This window comes from Pantherophis guttatus, chromosome 2 (genome assembly GCF_059756535.1).
Source record: "Pantherophis guttatus breed Tessera chromosome 2, ASM5975653v1, whole genome shotgun sequence".
NCBI classification, from domain to species: domain Eukaryota; kingdom Metazoa; phylum Chordata; class Lepidosauria; order Squamata; family Colubridae; genus Pantherophis; species Pantherophis guttatus.
In genome coordinates this window covers 91,502,889-91,529,684 of record NC_142064.1, presented here as the reverse complement: position 1 = coordinate 91,529,684, position 26,796 = coordinate 91,502,889, and the positions used below count along the sequence as shown (strand labels likewise).

General features: G+C 39.0%; 1 protein-coding gene across 2 annotated transcripts in view; it reads left to right on the top strand.

Annotated features, from left to right (window-relative positions):
- SLC44A1 (solute carrier family 44 member 1) overlaps positions 1-26,796 on the top strand; it is a 99,829-nt gene that overhangs the window by 48,990 nt on the left and 24,043 nt on the right. For both annotated transcript variants that reach the window (XM_034410663.3, XM_034410662.3), the window contains exons 5-7: positions 3,722-3,815; positions 18,833-19,002; positions 22,015-22,104. In XM_034410663.3, coding sequence (XP_034266554.1) covers positions 3,722-3,815; positions 18,833-19,002; positions 22,015-22,104 — 354 coding nt within the window. The remainder of the gene's footprint in view (positions 1-3,721; positions 3,816-18,832; positions 19,003-22,014; positions 22,105-26,796) is intronic.

Here is a 26,796-nt window from a genome sequence, read left to right as displayed (position 1 = left end):
CAATGCCCATTTGCCAGGCCCCAGAAGCTACGTTCCCCACAACTGCAGCAGGGGTGAGGGTCTTTTCCTGACCAGCCATTGGACATTCAAGCTCTGATCTCTGACAATCTGTCCAAAATGCTGGCAGCTGGAATTCAGCAGGGCAGTCAGGTTCCGTTGGTGGCACCCAACCCACGAATGCAGCTTCCGGCACATTCTTCGGGCAGGCTTGCTTCTCCCTCGCAACACGACTCTTCGCACAGTGATGATTCCTCATTTGGGGAGGGTTACTCTGGAGATTTGGAATTCGCTGAAAACGAAGGGTTGCTGCCAGATAGGTCAGCGTTTACGGGCCTTTTCCACCCCTCAGTCTTCAAGCCTTTATTCCATAAGGCTAAGGTGGTGATCAATATTGGAGTTGTTGAAGACCATTCTGATCATCCTCAGGGATCAGCTGCTCCTCATGATGACCTGTTTATGATTCCAAAGCAGGAGCAGGAATTCATTCCTTATCCAAAACTGTTTTCTGAGGTCATTCAAAGGCCGTGGAGTCAGCCTGGTTCGCTTGCCGCTCCTAGCGGCCACGACAAGATACTTTATTGTTCTGCTCCTGAACTTGAGCATCTTTTACACTTGCCCTCTGTAGATGCCCCGGTAGCTAGTGCCACGTCTTCCACTGTCCTTTCCACGATATAGTGGAAGGCCTTAACTCTGAGGATAGGAAGGCTGAACTGTCTTTCAGAAAAAGCACCAAACGGCCGCTTGGGCCATTAGGGCCGCAACAGCCTCATTCTTTAACCGGGCATCTCTGATATGGCTTCACTAATTACAAGAAAAGCTCCCGCAGGATATCGGGCTACATCAAACCATTAATAAACTAGTAGCTGCCACCGAGTACTTGGCCAACGCATCCTTAGATGCGGCAAAGTTTGCATCTCAAGCCTTGGACTCCACAATAACATCTCGCCGGCTCTTTTGGCTGTGCAATTGGAGGGCTGATATGAAGTCGAAGTGGAAAGTCGCTTTGGCCCCATACAAGGGCTCAGCTCTTTTTGGTGAGGCCTTAGAGCTGATCCTCATCGAGAACAAGGACAAAAGGAAGGTATTACCTTCCTCTTACAGGAGGCCCGACCGCCGATACTCTCCTTACTTGCAGAGGCAGCCCTTTCAGCCTGATACCAGACCCAGCGTGTCCTATTTTCAGCGCTCCTACTCGCAAAGGTTTGACCCACCCACTGACAGGCAGGCCTTCCAGGATCGGAGCAGGCTCCAGCCCCCAATGAAGAAGCCATTTCGAGGGGGCGGTACCAAACCATTTCGATGTGGCAAGTGACGCCTTGCCACACCTCCCCATTGGCGGTCGGCTCCAGTATTTCCACTGCCAGTGGGGGTGTTCTCTACAACTGACACTTGGATTCTTCAGACGGTGGGGTCCGGCCTCACCTTAGAATTCCGCTCCAGCCCTCCAAACCACTACCTACAGCGCCCGGTTTCTCACCAACCCATAAAGAAACAATTTATGGACACCGTCTTGTTGGATATCTGGGCCATCAAGCCGGTACCAAGGGACTAGGAAAGAACCAGCTTCTATTCCATCCTGTTTCTGGTGCCCAAGAGTTCAGGGGGCTGGAGGGGGATCTTGAATCTCAAGCAACTCAATCGCTTTATCTTGTACAGGCGATGCAAGATGCAATCCCTAAGATCGATCCTGGGATGCCTCCAGGAGAATGACCTTTTACAATCAGTGGACCTCAAGGAAGCCTACTTAAGTGTCCCGATCCACCCGGCACATTGCAAGTATCTGCGCTCTGCGTACTCCAATTTCCATTTTCAGTACTGAGCCATTCCGTTCGGCCTCTCATCGGCCCCACGAATGTTCTCCAAATTGTTGGTGGTGGCAGCGACTGTCCACATGGTTCCAGTACACATCCTCTGCTACTTAGACGACATTTTAATTCTGTCGTCCTCCCCTTCACAGGCCACAGGGGACAGTAAGATGGTGATTCACACACTTCAGAGTCACAGGTTTATGATCAACCAGAACAAGATTTCCTTAAACCTACAAAAATGAGAAGGGATGTTATTAAGATGTGCAGTGCTAACAAAAATTCTGATGAGATATGAGTTCTCTGACAAATTAAATAGTCTTCTAACAATCTTTGTTATAAAATAAAAGGGATCAGCTTGGGAAAGTCTACTGCATCCAGCTATATAAAGCTATATAAATAAGCTACTTAGTTTAATTTAGACCAGATGACAATATTCAGGAGAAAAATGTTGGTTTACTTCCAAAAGTAGTAGCAAAAGAGACCTAAATACAGGTAGAAAAAGGCAATACTCCAGAATCCCAGAATTTTTCATTGGTTTGCTTATTACAGGTCTTGATTATTGAAATATACATATACGTCTGTTCTTCATTTCATGAATCTCTCTTTCTTGGCACCATTATCCATGTAAAATCATACTAAATTCAAAAATAACTTTTCTACCTACCCAATCACTTCTCATATTTATATTCTACCAGTATTAATCATATGAGACCTGCTTGTAAGGCCTTCTGAAAAATGTCTGTTCCTTGTGGTGGTTATAAAATGAATAATCCATTCTCCGTAGGGTCAACGGGAGAATCCAGGTCAGCTTGGATTACTCTAGCCTTGTAGCTCTATTGACTGAGTTGAAATTCTGAGGACACGCCTCCCTGGTAACAGTCCCATTTTTCAACTCAGTCTCAGCTCTTTGGATGCTAATTTAAGATGTGAGAGCTTCTGAGGGAAAATTTTGATTAAAAATCTTGGATTTTTCACACCGATAGAATGGAGCAGTTTCAAGGGTTTTCCAGCAGCTCGCCGCACCTGATTCCTAACGCCTCAAAGCTGATCGGTGGTAGTAACAGGCCAGTAACATTGGCTCCTGGACTATCCGTAGTGGCAGAAAGGGGCCTGGAGTTCCTGACCGCTCCAACAGTCATACTTCGTTCAGCAGGGAGCCACGGCAGCCACATGGTTGCATAAGCATGCCTTCTTTAACATAGCGGCTCAGGGACTGCACAGGCACACTTCTGGCACCACCCCAGACTTGCATTAGGAACTGAGTCACTGGTCAATTGTTTGGCCACACTCTGGGTGGGTCCAATTCGCCGCAGCAATGCAAGCTGTTTAAGACTGCCTTGATATCAGTAGCGAGGCCAGCGTTCATTTGCAAGCTCAGGGATTCTCCCAGCTTGCCTGTGGATCCTGCTTAGCCTTGGAGCTTCAGGATCAGGGGCCCGGTTATAATCCGTAGCTGCGGTGGGGCCAGAGCTGCCCAACTTTTTGGTGCAGTCTCTAATGATTAAAAGCGACGCTGTGCCGGCAGCAGAAGATCTCCCATTTTGTTATGGTAGATGATATGGTTGAGGAACTACGTAGTGCTTTAAACTAGACTGCTACAAGGAGCTGTCCTCGTGGTGATCCTGTTCCAGATAGTTCCTAAAGTTTTTGTTGTAATTATATGAATATAAATTAGATTGAATACAGATTTGAATATGTAATTATTTGAGATCAGTCTAATTATTTCTAAATAATCACAGCATTTCTTTATTTACCTAAGTACAACATTGCTCTCAGAAAATCGATATTGTACATGGCATTTTCTATTGCAGCATGGAATACTATAATCAATGTTGTATTTTTTGTGTTAATGCGATGTGTTATATCACTTTTTATCAAGTAATGTTCTATTTTGTTTTTTATGCTTTATACAGGTTCTGCTTTATGTAGTTATGAGTTAAAGCCATCTGAATACACTACACATGTAAACGCTGCTAAGCTTTGCCCCAATCTCCCAGTTCCAGAGAGGTAAACAAACTACTCAATGTCTTACTTTGTGACAAAACTCTATGTATTGGTATGTGTGTATTAGTATGAAATTTAATCACCTGCTAATTTCTACAGGCAATTATGTTAGTTGTAAAGAATTCCCTTCAACTAGTAATGCAAAATTATGCAAAATATCCCATTCTACATTTCATATACTTCAAATCTGATACCATGTTTTCCCCAAAATAAGACAGGGTCTTATTTTCTTTTGAACCCCGAAATAAGGGCTTGGCCTTATTATCGGGGGGTCTTATTATTTCAGGGGTGCAGGAGGTCCTGGGTGGCCTGCGTACTCATAGCCCAGAGTCCGGCAGAGAGAGGCTCCCTTCATGCACTGCCATTATTATTTTTTTATTTTATTTTATTTATTTATTTATTTTTTAATTAGATTTATATGCCGCCTTTCTCCGGAGACTCAGGGCGGCTTACAATGCGTTAAGCAATAGCTTTCATACTTTTGTATATTTTATACAAAGTCAGCTTATTGCCCCCACAACTGGATCCTCAATTTACCTACCTTAGATAGGATGGAAGGCTGAGTCAACCTTGAGCTTGGGGAGATTCGAACATGCAATAATTGCAGACGGCTGAATGTTAATAACAGGCTTTTAGTCTGTTGAGCTATCCAGGCTCTCTATTTGTTTGTTTGTTTGTTTAGACTTATATGCCGCCCTTTCTCCGAGAGGACTCAGGGCGGCTCACAACAATAAAACAGAAAAATAAAACAAAAACTCTGGGTTAAAAGTTACACATAAAATCCCTAAAATCAGTTAAAATCCATTTTAAAACCCCCATCAGTCCAGGCCGGCCTGGCGAAATAGCCACGTTTTTAGTTCGCAGTGGAAAGAGCGAAGGTCCATCCGGAACTCCAGGGGGAGCTGATCTCAGAGGGTAGGTGCACCCACAGAGAAGGCCCGCTCCCTAGGGGTCGCCAGCAGACACTGCCTGGCCGACAATGACATTAAGCCCCTCCCCGCCAGCGGGATGTGTGTAAAGAATGCGAGCAGCCCGAAGGCACCATGCCATGCAAGTGCCTGTCCCCACCCCCTGCTCGTGCACCTCCCAGGCCTCACCATGTTGATGTGGCCGAAGCCGGTGAGCACCAGATCCTTGAGCTCGTAGCCAATGCCACTGGCACCCACCAGCAACACCCGCACAGAAGCCACAGCCTGGGCCAGCTCTCCCTGCAGGGTCCAGCTCCAGCCGTCACCATAGAGTGAGAAGCACATTCCCAGAGCGGCTGCTGCCCTGGCTATGGTTTGAGCGGCAGAGGCAGATTTTGGGGGAGAGAAAGAAAGACTTTTGCTGCTTCTTCTGCTTTCCTTGCATCCAGCCAAAAGCAGAAGCAGCAGAAATCTATCCCCCCAAAACTCTGCTTCTGCAGCTTCCAAACCCCAGCCAGGGCAGCGGCCGCTCTGGGAGTGTGCTTCTCACTCTATGGTGATGGTCGCCGGAGGCCTCCCCTTCCCCCCTGCTCTCTGCTCCAATCACCCTGCAGTCCCCCCACCCGAGCGCTGACTACCGGAGCCCTCACTGGCAATCCTGTGAAGCCCTTCTGTCTCGGGAGTCACCAGACTGGATGGCGATCATGCCAGACTCTTCCTGGGGAAGGAAGCCTCGCGGGACACTTGCCCACCCTCCCTCCCTCCCTCCTGCAAGTCCAGTTTATTCTTTCCAGGCACCCAGCAGCCCCGACAGACACAGCTCAGCCGGCCCAGCCATGGCCAACGCTCCTCGCCCGCAGCTGAGCTTGGCCGCAGGGGGGTGCCAGGCCTCTACAGGCAGCAACGGTGGCAGAAGCAACACCTGCAGCGCTTCAGCCATTCCCGCCGAGACCCGCGCCCAGCGGCAGGATGTGCAAGGCCTGCTGTTGTAGTCCTCTGCGACTGTCTGCTGCACATGGAGGCCTCTCTGCCACCAGTGGCTGCCCTGCCAAAGAAGCCCTGGGGTGGTGATGCTTGCGCTGTGGCTGCTGTGGCGGGCACTCGGTAGTGCGGGCTATGCGGAAGCAGCGTGCGGGGGCAAGAGTGGGCGGTCCGCCACCATGGCGTAGGAGCAGGTGCTCGAGGTGCCGCAGGGGGCGAAAGGGGCGGGGGTGCAGGAATTTGCAGGGATGTGTCTGACTTGGGAAGGTTGGGAGATGAGGGACCTGTGTGTGCGTGTATGTGTGTGTGAGAGAGGAGGGCTTATTTTCGAGGGAGGGCGTATATTTAGGCCCACACTAAAAATCAGGCTTGGCCTTATTTTCAGGACATGTCCTATTTTTGGGGAAACACGGTATTGAAAAAACATTGGAAAAAAATGTTGGTTTCCCTGATATCATTTAGCCAGGAACTCAAAGGAGTTTGGAGATACTAGGTTAAATGCTCTGGCATATCTTGGGCTGTGTTGGGTGCATGTGCATGAATTTTCCCCACCACCACCTTTTTTTTTTTTGTCAGTTGTGATTTTGTGGTTGTATTTCATTCAGTGGCACTCGATTGCTTAGTTGGAAAGTCATCCTCCTCAATATGTCAGTGAACACTCAATTATCCAGACAAATTAAAAGGTTGAATCATGGCAACTGGACCAAAATTTGTTAAACTCTGAGGTGTTTCGCTTCCTATCCAGGAAGCTTCATTGGTCAAAATAAAAAATTAAAAAAATAGTTAGGCAGAGAGTCAGAGACCTTTGCCATTTATTAGGATAGAGTATGTGCCGATGCAAGTAGTGTGGCTTTTATAATTGACAGATGGACATTTTGTCAATGCATAGATTTTCTAAGTGCCATCTAAGGTTTTTTGGTATGATACCAAGTGTGCTGATAACCACTGGGGCCAGGATGGCTGATTTATGCCATAATCTTTCAACTTTGATTTTCAGATCTTGATACTTTGTGATCTTATCCAATTTTTTGTCTTCTATTTTGCCACATCTATTATCCATATTTTTTTCTTTTCAGTCACAGTTAAATTTGGTGCCTTATGAGCCAAGACTTTTATCAGTTTATTTTTGGAAATTCCACAATATTTTAACCTCCTTTCTGTTTAATCTTTCTGATTTAATTCCTGGCAGGAAATATCAAAGAGGGACGCGTTGGCTCATTGGCTAAGACACTGAGCTTGTCGATCGAAAGGTTGGCAGTTCAGCGGTTCGAGTCCCTAGGGCCGCGTAACGGGGTGAGCTCCTGTTACTTGTCCCAGCTTCTGCCAACCTAGCAGTTTGAAAGCATGTAAAAAATGCAAGTAGAAAAATAGGGATCATCTTTGGTGGGAAGGTAACAACATTCCGTGTGCCTTTGGCATTTAGTTATGCCGGCCATGACCATGGAGATGTCTTCAGACAGCGCTGGCTCTTCAGCTTTGAAATAGAGATGAGCACTGCCCCCTAGAGTCGGAAACAACTAGCACATATGTATGAGGGGAACCTTTACCTTTAAGAAATATCATCTTAAATTCAGAGTTATCTTCCTAACCTGCAGGGGGAATTTTTATTTTCCATGATATTCCATATATTGTAACTCTTAAGACAGAATTTCCATTTTAAAGTTGGAATTATTTGAGAGGAAAAGAGTTTCCCTTTTTAAAGGGAATATGTATATGGATATTGTCTTAGTAAGGAGCTCTACTTGGCAAAGCCAATATACCTTTTTGACTGAATTTTCTTGAAATGTGAAGGGAGAACAGAAACATTTCTGTCAGTTGTCAATTTTTAATTTAATTAGACTTTAAAAAATGATATTGATGTTTTTTCTTTCCATGCAGGACTGTATAGCAATTCTGCCTTTTTTTTGAAGCTTATATTTAATACTGATAATGGTTTCTCTCTGTTTGAAGAGCTGTCTCCTCATTACACATTTTAGTATTGTTCTTTCCTTTCATCAGTTATAATCATTATTAAAGAATATAATCAGTAATCATTAATAAAATAACAGGGTGATTTTGAATACATTTATTATTCTATCTATCTGGACCCTTACCAGTTGGGCTTCAGACAGGGGTACAGCATGGAAACGGCATTGGTCACATTGGGGGATGATCTCTGGAGGGCTCAGGACAGGGGTTGCTCCTCTGTTCTGGTCCTATTAGATCTCTCAGCGGCTTTTGATACCATCGACCATAGTATCATGCTTCAGCGGTTGAGGGGGTTAGGAATAGGAGGCACCGTGCTGCGGTGGTTCTCCTCCTTCCTCTCCAACCGCTCGCAGTTTGTGTTGGCAGGGGGGCAGAGGTCGACCTCGAGGCACCTCGCTTGGGGGGGTGCCGCAAGGGTCGGTCCTCTCGCCCCTTCTGTTCAACATTTATGTGAAGCCGCTGGGCGAGATCATCCGTGGTTTTGGGGTGAGGGTACATCAGTACGCTGATGACACTCAGCTGTACATCTCCACCCCAGGCCACCCCAATGATGCCCTTGACATGATGTCCCGCTGCCTGGAGGCCGTATGGGTCTGGATGGGGAGAAATAGGCTCAGACTCAACCCTTCCAAGACCGAGTGGCTGTGGCTACTCGCGTCTCGGTATAGTCAGCTGACACTATCGCTGTCTATATGGGGTGAATCTCTACCCCCCACAGAGAGGGCTCGCAATCTGGGCATCCTCCTGGATGCATGGCTGTCTTTAGAAGAGCATATGACGGCCGTGGCCAGGGGGGCTTTTTATCAGGTTTGCCTGATTCGCCAGTTGCATCCCTTTCTGGACCGGGACGCCTTGCGCACAGTCACTCATGCCCTTGTTACCTCCCGGCTGGACTACTGTAATACTCTCTACATGGGGCTCCCCTTGAAGAGCACTTGGAAGCGCCAACTGATCCAGAATGCAGCTGCGTGGGTAATTATGGGTGCAACCCGTTGCGCCCATGTAACACCTTTCCTGCACGAGCTGTACTGGCTCCCAGTGGTCTTCCGGGTGCGATTCAAGGTGTTGGTTACCACCTTTAAAGCGCTCCATGGCTCAGGACCTGGGTACCTACGAGACCGCCTTCTGCCACCGATAGCCTCCCACCGTCCAGTTCGCTACCACAGAGAGGGACTCCTCAGGGTGCCGTCGGCCAAATTATGTCGGCTGGCGACACCCAGGGGGAGAGCCTTCTCTGTGGGAGCCCCTGCCCTTTGGAATGAACTGCCCCCGGACATACGCAAGATCTCTGACCTCCGAGTTTTCCACTGTGCTTTTAAGACCCTGCTCTTCCGACAGGCAGGGCTAGCTTCATAAATTGAGTTTTAAATTTGGAATTCTTAAATTTTTGAGTTTTTTAGTTAATTGGCCTTAAATGTAATACTTTTAATAATTTTTTAAATTTAAATTGTGATATTTGTATTGTGTTTTTACCTGGCTGTACACTGCCCCGAGTCCTTTGGGAGAGGGGCAGTATAGAAATAAAATTATCCTTATCCTTATCCTTACTTACTATTAAAGGAAAGATCTGTGCTTTTTACACCTATCAAAGCCAAAACTGCTGTAATAAAAATTGATCTTTTGTACTACATTCTCTGCGGTCTCATTTATTCTAAGATATCATGTAGTACCCACTGACCTAATTTTTTAATTCATTATAGAATTTGTCTTCCATGTATAAAACTAGATAATTTCAGAAGTGCTAGATAATCACACTGTCTAGCAAAAGACATTTCAGGACAATACTTAATTGTGTATAAATGAAGGAGAGGGAGTTGTAAATGTATTAAGTTTTTTCCAGGTTATAAAAGATGTATCTTTCTGGAGAGAAAGGATTGTTTTGATAAAAATCTAAGCAACCATAAGATAGTCCAGGGCCAGCCTTAGTCTTTTTTCTGTTCAAATAATGATCAAACCTCTCAGTGATGCAGAGCTAAATATTTTAAAGTGAAAGAAGATGCAGAGGAAAGCAGAACTTATCATGAAGCATCAGTTAGCTGTCTTTTTTTTAAAAAAAAACTACATCCAAAATTCCATGTGTCTAGTGCCAGTCTAGTGATTTTGATTTCTTATCAACTAATGTAAACTTTAATTATTCTGATACAAACACACATGTGGATTTGAAAATTATTCCCTAAATCTGGTACATTTTACAACAGAAAAGTGTTGGGCCTTGATTTTGGGGCAATCATGCTATTGATTGATTGGTTGGTTGGTTGATTCGATTTATATGCCGCCCTTCTCCAGAGACTCAGAGCGGCTTACAATGTGTTAAGCAATAGCCTTCATACTTTTGTATATACCTGCTTAGTAGGGCTTTCGCCCCCCCCCTAAGCGGTGTTCTTTTTTATACAAAATCAGCTTATTGCCCCCACAATCCGGGTCCTCATTTTACCTACCTCGAAAGGATGGAAGGCTGAGTCAACCTTGAGCCTGGTGAGATTTGAACTTGCAGTAATTGCAGGCAGCTGGTGCTATTTAACAGCACTTTAGTCTGCTGCGTCACTAAGGCTGAGGTTCAATTCTCAGTGTAAGTTTACAAACTGCTGTTTCTGTGTGTTTAATCCAGTATCTTCAGGTTAATATTAATTTTAAAAAAATATTTGAGAGCTTTATTCACATTCTTTAAGTATGGTGATTATAAAATAGCTCTTAACAAGTTGTAATACCTGGCTTTCTGCTACAGTCCTTCTATATGGAAGAAGTATTACAAATTTGCTCTCAATATCATTTCCATTTAATTGGGTTAAAGAAGAATCCTAAATAAGTTTTAGTGTCTGATATCTGAATCAGTTTGAAGCCATAATTTCATTAGGAAATCATTTACTTATTCATTCTTCTTTTTGTATCACCAAGTTATTAATTTACACTTTGTTAATTATTTGTATTCACCAAAAAGCCTTTCTTAGATGTGGTGCCAAGAGTTCTAAAAAAAAGACTTTTTGATCATGGGTCTTAATTTAATTTATACATTCTATTGTTGTTCTTTATAACATTGTAATTGGAGATTTCATTTATTTGATTTTGTGGTATAAACCATATTCTCATATTTACTGTATGCATATAGTTGGTTGATTTTTGTTTGATTATCAGTGCAAAGGAGATGGAAATTCTGGCCCCCAATTCTAAAAGCTGTGGTGTAATATCATTTTTACAACAGTTCACTTCTTCCTCAGTAAGAGTCATGGGAAATGGTGGTGGAGGCAGAGAAGCCAAAAAGAACCTAGTTGATCGATTCAGTGGAGTAGACACATTGTCTCCATCTCTTTCTCGGTTGCAGCCACTCCACTTAGCTACCAATAAATAAAAGCTAGTATTCTCAGCTTTTCTCCAATATTATGTAAAAATTGGTTTATTCAAGTTAAAATTAGGATACTGACTCCTTAAACCAGCATTTCCTTCTGATCCCTACATCTTGAAAAGATAATTGAAGAACTGGCAAAAGTGCTAAAAAGGGCATCTCAAATGGTGAAGGGAGGGCAGCAACTTCCCTATAAGGGAAAGTCACATTGTTTGAGATAATTCGAGAAATTAAGGAGCCTTGGTACTACAGGGGTTTAAGGCACCCTGTTATTAAGCTGCTTAAGACCAGCTGCCTGCAATTACTGCAGGGTTCGAATCTCGCCAAGGCTCAAGGTTGACTCAGCCTTCCATCCTTTCTAAGGTAGGTGAAATGAGGACCCAGTTTGTGGGGGCAATAAGCTGACTTTGTATAAATATACAAAAGGATGAAGGCTATTGCTGAGCACATTGCTGAGCACATTGTAAGCCGCCCTGAGTCTTCGGAGAAGGGCGGCATATAAATCAAATTAAAAAAAAAAAAAAAAAAAAAAAAAATATTTTAATAGCCAAGGAGTATCCTGTTTCCCCGAAAATAAGACATCCCCTGATAATAACCCCAGTGGGGCTTTTGAGCACATGCGCTAAAATAAGCCCCCGCTGAAAATAAGCCCTCCCCGAAAATATTTAAACATGTGCGCAGGCAGTCCACACCATTTCCTCTTGTTTCGTCTATGCACCCCCAAATAATAAGACCTCCCTGAAAATAAAGCCAAGCGCTTATTTCTGGGTTCAAAAAATTATAAGACGGTCTTATTTTCAGGGAAACACGGTAGTGATAAAGGCTTATGGAATCACATGCAGTATAAAAAATTTGAATAGGAAGATACCATCTTTCATAATGTTACAATTGTCCATTGAAACTAAGTAGAGAATTTGGGACAATGGGAAAAAAAGCTTTATGTACATAAATAAATGGGAGAGACACTGTCAGAAGATATGGGGGTGGCCATAGACTTCTACTATATAGCACTAAACAGGAATTAGATTGATGGGGGCATGATTATGTCCTAGATTTGTCACAGAAATCTAGTTGGCCACCATGAATCAGAATGCTGGGCTAGGCCTTTGCTTTGATTGGCCACAGTTCTATTAACTCATGGAGTTCTTAACCCCATAATAAATTCAAAATGCTTGTTCAGATTTTCCTGGGTATTGCTCAGTTGAGGAATATCGAGCAAGCATTCACCTTTTCTATGCAGCTTAACTCTCTGCAGATCACTTGAATTAGAACCTTCTCCCCTCAAGCCTGCAGCAAATATGGAAGTATTTGTACACCAAGACTGCCGGCCGACGATAATCATGCTGTAATCAGGGAGATTTTTCTCTTCAGTTGATGTCATCAGTAGGACTAGGAACTGAGACCACATATGCTGAACTGACCATGCTAAATGGTAAAATCTGAACAGGGTTATTGTTAGAATACTATTTAAAATTAGTTGTTACAAATGAAGCGGCTTCATGTTTTTTAAAAAATAACCATTCCATAAGAGACATAGTGTTGCTGGGTGACAACCAGGGTACAGTCAGAATTCTCAAGCTTAGCCATGAAATAAGCATTATGCAGGTGTATTCTGTCATTTCTGTTTGATCCTCCCTGCCAGCAGGTGTAGCTAAAAAAAACTTACACCAAAAAACTCAACCACTTATTTTAGAGGTTCCATTTTCAAAACAGCAGGAACATGTTGCTGGGTTTTGCCAATGGCTGTCAGTGGGATTTCCAGGGGTTGAAAAAAACATTTGGAATCAGATTCATCCCAGTTTGTTAACCTCTTCAATTGGCAAATATACACTCCTATATTGTGTAAAATCAATCAGATGTTTCTTAGAATTTTTCTGTGTTCATCAAGGGAAGGTTGAATTCTATAACTAGGAAGATTTAGAGCATTTACAAATTCAATTATAGCAGACAAGATAATAAAGTTGCTTCTGGACTGGAATGTTTTACTGTATATGAACAAGAGCTTTTACCAAGAAACAGAGCAATGTATCTCATTTTTTCTCAATTGAATAGCAAATAAACAGTTCCACTTGCAGCATTTTGTCACAAATGTTCCAAATTAGCTGTATTCCAGTGGGATAAAAATTGAATTGTTTTTAGTGTTTCAGCCATGGGAATTTTTTAAAAAGGGATTTGTTCTTTTGTTTGCACTTTAGATGAGATGGCAGTCCATATATATTGCAACTGCAGCAATGTACAGAAAATTGGCTTAAGGAATTGTAAAACGTTAAACACATTAAAAATGCCCATAAATAGTAAAGTCAGTTAACAAAAACCTTTTAGAATCTATGCCCATGTATCAAAAAGTTAAATGACTAGTATTTAAATCTACATTTAAAAAATACTATTATCTTTATATTTGCAGGTATAATAAACAATATAATGTTTATTGTAGTATTCAGTCTTCTTTAACTTGCAATATTTTGCCTTTTATTCCAGCCATAGAACAAAGCCTTGTTAATTTCAAGTGTGGAATACTTATGGCAGCAGTACTGAGGTCAATTGTTCAACTTGAGATGTTTTACACATCTCTAATTGAAAATGGCCTCCTGGAAAACTGGTTACTTGCTTATTTATTCATTTGATGTTCATTTAAATAACAAAAAAATCAATGTATATGGTTGCTCATCAATCAGGCAACTCTATGTAGCTAATACTATAAAAACAGTAGAAAAAAATATCAACAAAAGTTAAAAGTTAAAGACTGTCAACAAAACCTCTCAATGAGTTATCAAACCTTCCAACTGCCTGACCCTGGAGCATGTCCAGATCTTCAGTGCCTTGCAAAAGGCCAGCAGGATATGAAAACACTAGACATGGAAATGGAAAATGCTAAACAATCTCTCTTGTTTTGTGTAAATTCACAGATTATGATCTCTATAAACTTTCATTAAAGATAAGATAATGATACTTTTATTATTATTAACTTCATTGGTTTACAAGGGTTCACATACATTATTCCAGAAGCCACATAAATGAATGTAGTTTCATCAGCTTCCTTTAACTTCCTGTTAAAAAAGGATCATTGGCTCAAGCAGCCACAGTTTTAATTACTCAAAAGCTTGTAAACTGGAATATTGGAAGATGCAATAACTTTTAGGTCAAATAAACTAAATAACAAATGCTTCAATTAAATAAAATGTGAAGAAGCACTTTGTAACATCAAACTTGCTTTTAAAAAATTGCACAATTTTTAAAAACTGAGGTTTTTTTAGAATTGAATCAGTTCAAAGCAATAAAAGGTCTATTTTACTCATAAAGTAGATCTACCAGTATGTAATATTTTAAAACTGAGATCATGTAATGTAAGTTTTCAAGAATTAAAAGTAATGGAATTATATGGGTTATCCGGTATTTTCTATGAGTATCTTGGGACATTAAGTGTAGATATTAAAACTGATTTCTATGCAAAAAGGGATCCCAAAACATGCCAACATTTTAGTAGGATCAAAAAATCCTCTCAAGTCCAAAAGAAGTTGAATTCCGTAGAAGCCAGGAACTGAAAGTTAAGATACATGCCCAATGACAAGCTGAAAGTATGAAAAATTAAATCATCTTGCCCAACTCAATAAAAGTTACAGGATGCCTTTGTAATAAAAAATGTATACTGTTAATTCATTGAAAATAATGTATAAGAATAAATGTTAGCAAGGCCTCTCAAACCAATCAGTGTCAGAGTCATTATTAATCAAATTTATTTTACCCCTTTTAAAAAATTTGCTGGGTAGAACCTTTATTTGCAACTAAACAGGATATAAGTACAAATCTTGGAGCTATGAATTTTTCCTTATAAAATGAGGAATGTGAAATGTGTAAATTCAAGATTAAAAGTCATAACAAACAATTTATACTTGTATAAATTGTTGCTACAACTATTAATATCAAGTCTGTCTCCAAACTTTTATTAAAATAAAGTTTGGAATATAAATGTTCTCTCTAACTTTAACATATCAAATATTATTTGAATATATTACAGCCTTCTATTCTGTCCCCACTGGCGTAATTATTTTAGTGTTTCAATTATACAGGACAGAGATTTTAAGTCATTGTAAAAAGAAAAGTGATATTTCATATATATACAGTATCATATTAATGAGGATAGGGATAAGATGCAAAGTAATTTTTTAACTTTCTCCTCTGAGAAGTTAATTTTAACCAGTAGTTGCTTTAAAAAATGTAAATAATTCAGCTTTAGTTGAATGTTTTACCAATATCCCATATAAAAGACAGTAATGACAAATGAAGCAGTGGCTTTTATAGAAGTAAAATATAAATATAAATTTGTTCTAGAAAAGTGTGATCCAACCATATATATTTAGGACTGTTGTGCTTGCTCCTTGGAAGTTTTGTTGTTTTAACCATTGTTAAAACATTGTTGTTTTAACCATTTAGTCGTGTTCGACTCTTGGCGATTTTATAGGCAACGCGTGCACTCACAACCAGTGAACCCTTTGTTAAACTAAGTGCAGCCCACCTCTGCCTAGGCAGCATATTAAAAAGCAGAGACATCACCTTGCCGACAAAGCTTCATGTAATCAACACTATGGTTTTCCCAATAGTAATGTATGGCTATGAGAGTTGGACCATAAGGAAGGCTGAGAGTCAAAGAATTGATGCTTTCGAATTGTGGTGTTGGAGAAGATTCTTGAGAATCCCTTGGACTGCCACATCAAATCAGTCAATCCTAAAGGAAACCAACCCTGACTGTTCTTTGGAAGGACAGATACTGAAACTGAAGCTCAAATACTTTGGCCACCTAATGAGAAGAGAGGGCTCATTGGAAAAGATACTGATGTTGGGAAAGACTGAAGCCAAAAGGAGAAGGGGATGGCAAAGGATAAACTGGTTAGATCAGGGTTGAGGCTTGTGGCCCGTGGGCCAGATGCATCACACACTGGCCACGTCCACGTACAGTTTAGCAAAGGGGGAAAAAGTCCCAATATGTCATGTGATGCTGCTGTGATGACACGAGTTTTACACCCTGGGTTAGATAGTGTCATCAAAATAAAATAAAAATGAATTTGGACAGGACAGTGGAGGGCAGGGGATCCTGGTGTGCTGGGCTCCATGGGGTTGCGAAGAGTCAGGCACAATGTAGTGACTGAACAACAACAAAACATTGATAAAATCAAATCTGATAATATATATTAAAAGGTGATCTTTTAAAGATTTATATTTCTTCTATCAATTTAGAAAGTTGAAATAAAGTTATAGCATGCCTTACATAGTTGATAGGTGTCTTGTCAATTATTTATCCTACAGCTTTAAGCATAATTTGAACTTTGTTTATACTTACATTTCAAAGTGATTTTTAGTTATGTGGGAAATAGAGATTCTAAAAAAATTATCTAGATATATAGTAGACAATAATTTTCTTTCAGCTTGGAGCTAAAAACACAATTACTGTTTAACATTGACTCTGCAAGTGAAATGTAATATATGGAAAAAGGAGGTTGAGTATTTTCTTGTTTCCTTGATGTGAAGGCTTTTCCTTTTTGAAAGATATCCAGCTGAGAAGTAAAAAGGCATATCATATCCCACTTGTCACACTTTTGCTGAACTTGGCAAGTAAGATATCAAGAAGTGAATCAGAGAAGGGGTTTGAATAAAATTCCACTTAGATATGGAAATTGTTTCTATCATTGGAATCTCTAATGAATAAAATTGGAAAAAGTTCTGGGTCCCAAAGCAAATGAAAAATAGGTAAGTTTGACAGTTTCCTATAAATTTTGGCAGCAGTCATGTAGCTGTCTATTAAGCAAGAATGAAGAATAATAATTAACATGGTAGAACTTGTCATTTAATTAGCAGAACTTAACAATATATACACTGCTCAAACAAATAAAGGGAACACAAGCAGAAGACATCCGAGATCTGAATGAATGAAATAGCCTTATTAAATACTTTCTTTGTTACATACAGTAGTTTTGTGTTACCTTTAGTTGTTTGAACAATGTATAAACTACTGTATGTAAAGAACAAAGTATTTAATAAGGCTATTTCATTCATTCAGATCTCGGATATCTTCTGCTTGTGTTACCTTTATTTTTTTGAGCAGTATATAATGTGTTGAATGATCTGGCTATCAAGTACTTCTACCCAGGGTAGAGAAGCTTATATTGTTATTGTGAAAGCCATAACACAACTGCTGAGCAACAAAAGGAATTATTATTATATCAAAAGATCATCAAATTGCTATAATTTCCATATCTCTTTGTGGTTACACTGCTGTGATGCATTCTATATGAGACCATTTCTGAAGATGATGCAGAAACTTCCATTGGTCCAGAATAGAGTGCCTATTTAGCATTGATGCTATAATTACTGCTTTGGTTACTGTCTGCTTCTCAGCTAATGACCAGCAAGCTAGTGATGCCAGCAAGATTCAGCCCACCTTCTACATTTTTTAAAAGGGAATGCTAAAAATGAAGGGAATGGGGTGAGAAGCCAGTGATGCATCTCAGGACTTTGGATAGTCTCCTGAGGTTTAAAATGCCCCCTAATGTCATTAGGAATTATTCTGCACAATAGTTAAGCAGTAAGGATCACATGGCTGCCTTTAGATAATTATTTTAGGTTTTTTTTCATTTGGTATGTTAATATCATTATTTTGGGTTACTGTACACCACCTGAATCCAAGGAAGCGTTATGTATCCTATAGTATTTATGGGGTATTTACAGGGTATTTACGAGACTGCCTTCTGCCACCAATAGCCTCCCACCAGCCAGTACGCTCCCACAGAGAGGGACTCCTCAGGGTGCCGTCGGCCAGACAATGTCGGCTGGCGACCCCCAGGGGCAGAGCCTTTTCTGTGGCAGCACCTGCCCTCTGGAACGACCTACCCCCAGAGATACGCACAATACCAGACCTCCGGAATTTTCGTCGGGCCCTGAAAACACATCTTTTTCACCTAGCAGGGCTGGCTTGATCCCATCCCTTCGATTTTAATTTGTAATTGGTTTTAACCTGGGTTGTTTTAAATGGATAGCCAAAATTATTTAATGTTTTTTAAATTGGTTTTAAATTTTATATGTTATGTTTTACCATGGCTGTTCACCGCCCTGAGTCCGTTGGAGAAGGGCGGTATACAAATTAAATTAAATAAATAAATAAAAATAAATAGTGTACAAATATATAATTTTCTAGAACTGGTAACTCAACCATCAAATTGTAATATCCAATAAGTAGAATAAATTTTGAGATAAGATATGCATGTAGCATCTCCATAAAAATGCATCTCTCTCTCTCTCTTCCCCCCTCCCTCTCCTTCCCTCTCTCCCTCTCTCTCTTCCCCCCTCTCCCTCTGTGTGTATGTTTGTGTGTGTGTGTGTGTGTGCTGGCACAGATATTCTTGGGTACCTTCTTCTGCTACAAAATATTTACTTTTCTGAAGGGAGTTGAGGTTGTAATAGATTAGAATTCTAGAAATCTGAACATTTCTCTCTTACATTAAATGATAGAATATCATTTTTAAGACTCAGTAGTAATGGACTTTTATTATTATTTTAGATTGATTGATTTTTCTTTTTTGTGTTAAGATGATGTTTTGGGAATATCAGTATGTGCACTCCACCCTCTTTGTGGTTTTTTAAAAACTACTTCATGACCCATTACAGTCATTTTCATTTATAGCAGCACTTTTATTTTATCTCACAGCTTGTGGTTTACAGTATTTATGAGGGTGGAGTGTACTGCATCAATTCACCTTCCATTTGTGTGTTGATGTGGCATTTATATTACATAGGAGTAATTTTTTTTCTGATTTTTTTTCTTGTATCACCAGTGCACCTATTCCATTCTTCCATCGCTGTGCTCCTGTGAACATTTCCTGCTATACCAAGTTTGCAGAAGCGCTGATCACCTTTGTCAGTGACAGTAGTATCTTGCACAGGCTGATTAGTGGAGTAATGACCTGCAAAGAGATTATATTGGGACTTTGCTTGTTATCACTAGGTAAATTTTTTTCTCATTCTTAGCTATTTCTGTAGTATTGAAAAACTTCTATCCCCACAATATGAAAATGACGCATGCTCATTATTAACTTACAGAATAGGAAACTTTCAAAAAATGTTTCTTATCCAGCTTCTGACTTAAATGCTTTTTAAAACGTGTGCATTGATTCTCCTTATATTTAAGTAGTGTGGAGATTTTAACTCATGAAAGCGGAATTGTTTGAAGGCACAATGTTGCATTTCCATTGTGGTAATTATAGAAATCTGACTATATAAATATACATATAGCTATATACACCTATATAGCTATATAGCTTTGCTTAACGATAAAGAACCATACACTGTAGATAAACTGCTGTAAATTCATCAGATAAATAGCAGCTATAGGTATATTAAAAACAAATTAAAAGATTAATCCTTTACCCTAAAATAAATATCAGGATTGCCACTACTTTAATGCAAATGCCCAAATACTATTGTATTCAATAAAGGGAACTTGACTTTTTTTTGGGGGGGGGGGGTAAGATGTACCATTCACTGTTAGAAAAGAAACACTGGCTTTTATATAGCATAACTCAACTAACCACATAGTAAATAAATAAGCAGGCAAGCATGTTTTTGTTTTCCAATTTAAGTATCCTTTCACTTAAAATGAATTTAATTTATTAATTTAGTTTAGAATCAATAGGTGGAAGGAAGCAACATATCCATGGACATTTTTCACATGTCCCAAATTGGCCTCTTTGCAGGGACAAACAAAATATCCAAACAAACTTGTTGCAATGAAACAAACTGAAAGAATTAACCAAATGCAGATAAGAATACATAATAGACTGCATCCAAGCCTGAATATTATCTGTCGGCTCATTTTGGCATGATTATAGTTCAATAAGGAGTCCATAATGAAAGCAGTACAAGCTTATTTGTCTATATTGACATTATTTTGTTTATTTTATGGACAACAGTCACACAGTGAAATAGAAAGAATTCACACAGCTATAAAACACTACATCTCCTTAAAGTTTATATTTTATTTCAAATATTCAAGGGCAAAGATTTGATATAGTTTTAACTATACATTAACTACGCACGGTCACTCATGCCCTCGTCACTTCCCGCCTTGACTATTGTAATGCTCTCTACATGGGGCTCCCCCTGAAGAGCACCCGGAGGCTCCAACTGGTCCAGAATGCGGCCGCGCGGGTGGTTATGGGAGCGTCATGGCGCTCCCCTGTAACACCTCTCCTGCGCGAGCTGCACTGGCTTCCGGTGGTCCTTTGGGTGCGATTCAAGGTATTGGTTACCACCTTTAGAGCGCTCCGTAGCTTAGGACCCGGGTATTTACAAGACCGGCTGCTGCTACAAATAGCCTCCCACCGGCCAACTCGCTCCCACAGAGAGGGGCTCCTCCGAGTGCTGTCGGCCAAGCAATGTCGACCCCCAGGGGGAGAGCCTTCTCTGTGGGGGCTCCTGCCCTGTGGAATGAATTGCCCCCCGAAATGCGGAGGATTCCCGACTTGCTCACCTTCCCCTGGGCCCTTAAGAAGCTCTTATTTCAACAAGCCGGGCTGGCCTAATTTTTTAAATTTTATTCTTCTTAAATTATTTAAATTGGGTTGTTTATTTTAATTACGGGCCAAACTATTTAATACTTTTAGATTGTTTTTTAAATTTTATATTTGTGGGTTTTATGCTGGCTGTACACCGCCCTGAGTCCCTTTGGGAGAAGGGCGGTATATAAATTAAATTAATAAGAATAAGAATTAGAATTAGTGTGCATAGTATTGTTCAACCAATTAGCTGATCTTTCAATCATATAGTTGAGAGTCCAGTCCTAATTAAAAATTCTTAACTCTGTATAGACTTGATTGTTAAAGTAAATATGATGATAATAAGACAGAACTGCCCTTTGTATGGTCTTACATTGAGCAAATAGCTCTGAATGAAAAATATTCATTAAATATTCCGTATAATACACACCATACACACACATACCAGATGATAATAAGATTTAGGGTTATTTGCAATGACTCAGAATTCATAACTTTCTAAAGCCATTCATTTTGAGATGATGATAAAACATGTAGCAGTGTGATAATTACATTTGTTTCATCAACATAGTGGATTGAAAAAAACTTTTTAATCACTTGAAAGCCTTTACCTCTCTGCATATTTATGTCAATGGGAAATGAATATCCTCAAACTTGATGAATATTGATAATCTCAGCTAAATTAGCAAATGAGCAAAAGTGTATAACTTAATCTTCTCCACAGTATCAGTGCTTGCTTAAGTACATTAAAGATCACATTTCGGAAACAGTTCACCCATGCATTCCTCAGTTTGCTAATACTTGCTAAATATTACATATTCATTATGCTGCAATTTATGTTTATGTATTTATGTGCACTTGAACACACATTCATACATAATTTAATATAATTCATTACTTCTAATGTTAATTACATTAAAAGTAGTATCCCTGCCAAATGATACATGCAGTCCAGAAGGAGTTGCAACTTTTCATGTTCTTCTAAGCCACCCTATTTATTGTTGGCATTTTAGATATGTTTCAGTATGAAACAAAATACCACAAACAATATAGTGAAAAGGCAGGATTTTCACATTCCAAACAAAATATGTAAGAGTTAGCTAAATGAATCACCCTGATCAAATTGAAGCATAAAGTACTCCGTGCTTCTCCTCACAGTTTTTACATCCTTATTCATCTTTGACATGATGTTAAGCATGTGTGTCTGCATGCAACGTTTTGGGTTTTGCTCACCATGAGTTGTATGATGCTTTTGCAACTCATGATAATAAATGTGCTGTTCTATCATGTCATTAATTTTTTGTCATATGTGCCTGCATCTCTTTATCTTCACATTGTTGTACAGAAGAGTTAAAGATAAATGCAAAAAAAAATTTTTTTTTAATTATATTATGGCAGCCGTTATTTTTGGCTATTTGTGATTGGAGTAATTAATCTGCCTATTCTATTTTGTTTCTCTACAGTGCTTTCCATGATTTTGATGGTGATAATCAGATATATTTCAAGAGTACTTGTCTGGATCTTAACAATTGTTGTTGTTTTGGGCTCACTTGGTAAGTAAATGAAGGTATTCTGTCGTCTCTTCCAACTCTGTTACTGTTACATATGTGTGCCTTTCCTCATAAGTTTAAAACTTTTTTTGGGCTGCAGAATCATTTTGCTTTTGTTTCATCAGTTTTCTCAAAACCATTCTCTCTGCTTTATGATAATTGAAATAATCAGAAAAAGCCTCCACTTCCATGCTTCCTTTATCATGTGATCCTGACAATAAAGTAATGAAAGGGATAACTGTTCAAATGTTAGTTTAAAGGCCATATGTAATGGCCAGCATAGTGAAGAATATAATTGGTGTTGCTATATTGGAAAGTAACCCTGGAACTGTTTTAACTACCATCTGAAAAACAGAACAGGCTTTTTTTTTTTATTGATTTAGAGTAGAGGATATTTCCAGATAGCATTAAGAACAAGTTTAGGCATTACATTTGCCAGAGGAATCTATCCTCAAAACAAACCTTTTCCACTGCAAACCTTAGGAGTTAAAATAACCATTTCATGAGTTTCACTATAGACTACATCAGTGTTATTTATTGACAAGAATGAAAACAGTAACTTGGGCCCTGGGATGAGAAATGTCTCTAGTAGTTCCTTCTACCCTATCCATTTAAAATTTGGGGGGTGGGTGGGTGGGGGGAAATATCAAAACAATAAAACATATATTCTTACCTTTTTCACATACCATCACCATATCACTGCCTGTCTCCCAAGCCATTTTTATATGCTAGAAGATTTGGGGGTAGGAAATACTTGGTAGCAGTTACAAGTCAAACTAGATTTTGTGAGGATGGCTCAGTATACATGGTGAATTATATACATAGGATAGACATTTCAGTCCTGTTTTTGATGTATTGTTTTAATCTTAGACTTTAAAACTAAAGTCATGTCAATCATGGAGACTATAATGAGCTTTCAATATGTTGTTCTAATTTTCCTAAACATTACAGAGCCTATTTTCTTGTAGACAATTAGAAATAAAGTGCTTAAACATGGTGGCCAAAGAAAAATTATATATCAAATCAGATTCTAGAATTAGAGCATTTATGAACTGACATTTCACTGCTTAGTAAATTGGCAGTTTCTTTAGCTGTTGCATATGATCCAACTAGCCCATCTGTTGAAAACATACAGTTCAGATGAATGACCAGTATTATTGAGAAAAATAAAGTAAAAATTTACTTTATTGAGAAACAAACATTATTAAGAAAAATGAAATATAAATAAAACAAGATAAAATATTATAGTGGGTTGTGGGTATATCAGAAGTTAATAAAAGTTTGCCTACTTTTGTAAGCAGTATATACAAAATGTAACTATGTTCAAAGAGACAGAATCATATTGATCTGATAACAAAAACTACATATAAAAAGATCATAATTTCCCAAGATAATTTTTATCATAGAGGGTACAGTATACGGGGGATATATAAAGTCTACACACCCTTGTTAAAATGCCAGGTTTTAGAGATGTAAAAAAAAAAAATCAAACCAAGATAAATCACTTCCGAATTCTTTCTACCTTTAATATAACATATAAGCTGTATAGTTCAGTTTTGTTTTGTTTTTTATTTGATTTATATGATGCCCTTCTCCGGAGACTCAGGGCGGCTTACAATGAAAAAACTTTACAGTTGAAAAACAAACTGAAATCTTTTAGGGGGAAAATAATAAAATGCACAATAACATGGTTACATACTGTAAGTATGCCTATCTTTACTACTTTATTGAAGCACCTTTTGATTTTATGACAGCATTCAGTCTTTTAGGGTAAGAGCCTATCAATATGGCACATCTTGTCTTGGGAATCTTTGCCCACTTTTCCTTGCAAAAGCACTCCAAATCTGTCAGATTGTGTGGGCATCTCCTATGCACAGCCTTCTTCACCCCACTCCAGATTTTCCATTGGAATTAGGTCCAGGCTATACTGGGTCATTCTAAAACTTTGGACGACTTCTGGTCAACCCATTCTTTTCTTGATTTGGAGGTGTGCTTTGGATTGTTGTTATGTTGTTATATTATTCTACTTTTTATTGTTATTTTTCCTCTAAATGATTTCAGTTTTTTTTCAATTGAATTGGATAGCTTATATGTTATGTTAAAGGTGGAAAGAATTCTGAAGTAATTTAACTTGATCTGATTTTTTTACATCTCAAAAACTGGGCATTTTAATGGAGTGTATAGATTTCTATATTTTCAACAACTCCTTGTCATTGGAGCACAATCTTAAAGTCATAGGGGAGTTTTTTGTATTGGCACTCCAAAACTGCTGTGGGGAGAATGTTAAGGCCAACTAGCATTAGTGCTCTTCAGAATTTCAGGACACAGTTGTGTGGTGTAGGTTTCTACTGCTTTGTAAAAAGGGACTTGACTGCTGACAAATATGTTCTTAAGTAGAGCAGACTGAACCCATTGGGCTTCCAAGTCTTTGATACATTGTTTAAAAGTACTGAGTGAATTCCACAATTCATTATTTGGAAAGCCTCCACGGAGAAGTCTGAGATATTGATGTTTTTGTAAGATAGTCCTGAACCATATCTGTTTATAATTGCCCTCAGCAACGGAAGAACCCAAACCTGAGGGAAAAGAACTATAACTTCAACCATTGTGTTGTGATATAGGTGTATGCACCTCTTTTGATTAGATAGCTTTGTCTCCCTCCTTAATACTATGTTTGGAATACAAGGGGCTACGTGAAATATAGCCCTTAGGAATTTACATTGGATACTCTTAAGAGGAGTAAAGGAAGTGTAAAGTCCTAGTTTGCCACTAAAAAAGTAGCTGTATATGAATCTTAGCTGAATAAAGTTTTGCTGGGATGTACTGTGCTGCTTCCATGAAAATAAAAAAATTGAATAGCAGCCACTGCTTTTGAGCATTTTATATCACATAATGTTAGCGTGTCTTGCATTTGGTGTAGCTATGGAAAACCATGCACAAATATTTAAAGCATTTCACTTGTTTTGATATTCTGGCCATTTATCCTCCAGGTGTACAGTTTCAGTCTTTTTGCAAAGATCAGGATCTTTGTTTTTCTATAGTTGATTTATAGTGTTTCCTCAGAGCAGTATTGGCCAGAGCTTTCAGAGCTTGTGTAAATCTAATTAATGTCTGTTAATTTTTAGATGAAGCAAGAAAAGTCCTTCCAGATCTCAAGAGTTCATTTAATTTGGAAACTTGGTTCCAATTGTGCCAGCCAGATATTTTCCAAAGTCCCACAGCACACTGCTTTTATCCATTCTATTGCTAGAATTTTCTTAGTATAAGCCCTGAAAATTATCTCAGAATATATGAGAAAACAAGCAAAAATATATTAAATCAGTATTGTCTTCTACCTGCTGCTTTACAATTTGACTAGAAGAAAAATAAATGTTGAATCCTTTTCAGTGTTTCAATGTTCACATGTTATGCCTTCTTGATTGAGGTATTATCTTTTTTGAGTGCTTTTGGATACCTAGTACAGCCTAGTTAGTGACAAACAATTTCCTCTGATGGGTGAAATGTCTGGGTAGTTATGGTGGGCAGAGAGTTTGCTCTAACAAGCAAGAATAATGCAAAGGATCACATGAAAAGCTAGAAACTATTGTTTTATCCTCCTTTTTAAAGATGGTACAGTATATATGTAGTACTCCAGATTATTTACCCAGAATTAAAGAAATTAGAAGATACAGATTGCAAATCATAGACTACCTACCACCAGCTTTACCAATAGTTAAACATTGTTTGGATTCTAAGGCTATTAGTAAGAAACTTTGGTGCTCAATTTAAGATTTCAGTCATGGGTTTGAGTCTTTTTCCAGTCTTTTTGAGGAAAGATTGATTAGCTATAATTGTCATTGTTGTCAACATGGTGTTTAATGGTTCTTTATGATTCAAAAAGGCCTTGCAGTCTGTTCTGGGAAATCATCTGTCTAAGTAGTTTGTGTACATATAATTAAGATTATCTCAGAGATAGGAAGCTTTTCAGGTTGATGAGCACATTTGGGGTTTTGAAAGTACAGTATGTTGGGAGTGCTTTCACACAAGGCTGTCATGGGAGGAAGCTTGTATAATAATAAAAAAAAATCATTGCCATGGTGGAAATGGCAAGTCGCAAAACCTCAGTATCAATTTGATTAATCATCAGACTTTACATAAAGATTTATTAAACAGAATGAGGTTATCGCCAATTATTAGAAATCAGATGAAAATATTATAGTAGTGGCAATGCTTACCCTGCAGAAGCTAATATTTATATTGCAGAATGACTTCACATTGATGAATTCAGGGAGTTACACTTCATGGAATATAAAAGTACAAAAGTGAGGAAAGTAGTGATATAAGCTGCAAACTTAGAAACATTTAAAAGTTATGCAGATTTTCCATACTCTAATTCAATTGCCACTCTTTTTGCTTATGCACTGCTTAAAATATGTTTAATGAAATAAAAGGTAGTATTTCTAATATTTTTTTAAAAAATATTCTAATTTGAAATAATAAAAGACAGGAGATTAGCCATTTGCGGTGGTAATTGCAGTAGTGATGAGGATGATATTTTATCCCAACTTTTATAAACTGTATATAACTGAAGGGGCAAATTTACCTAATACTCCTGCCTATTTTTCCCACAACAACAACCCTGTGATTTGGGTTGGGCTGAGAGAGCATAACTGGTCCAAGATCACCCAAATGGCCTTGTGCCTTGAATTCACAGTC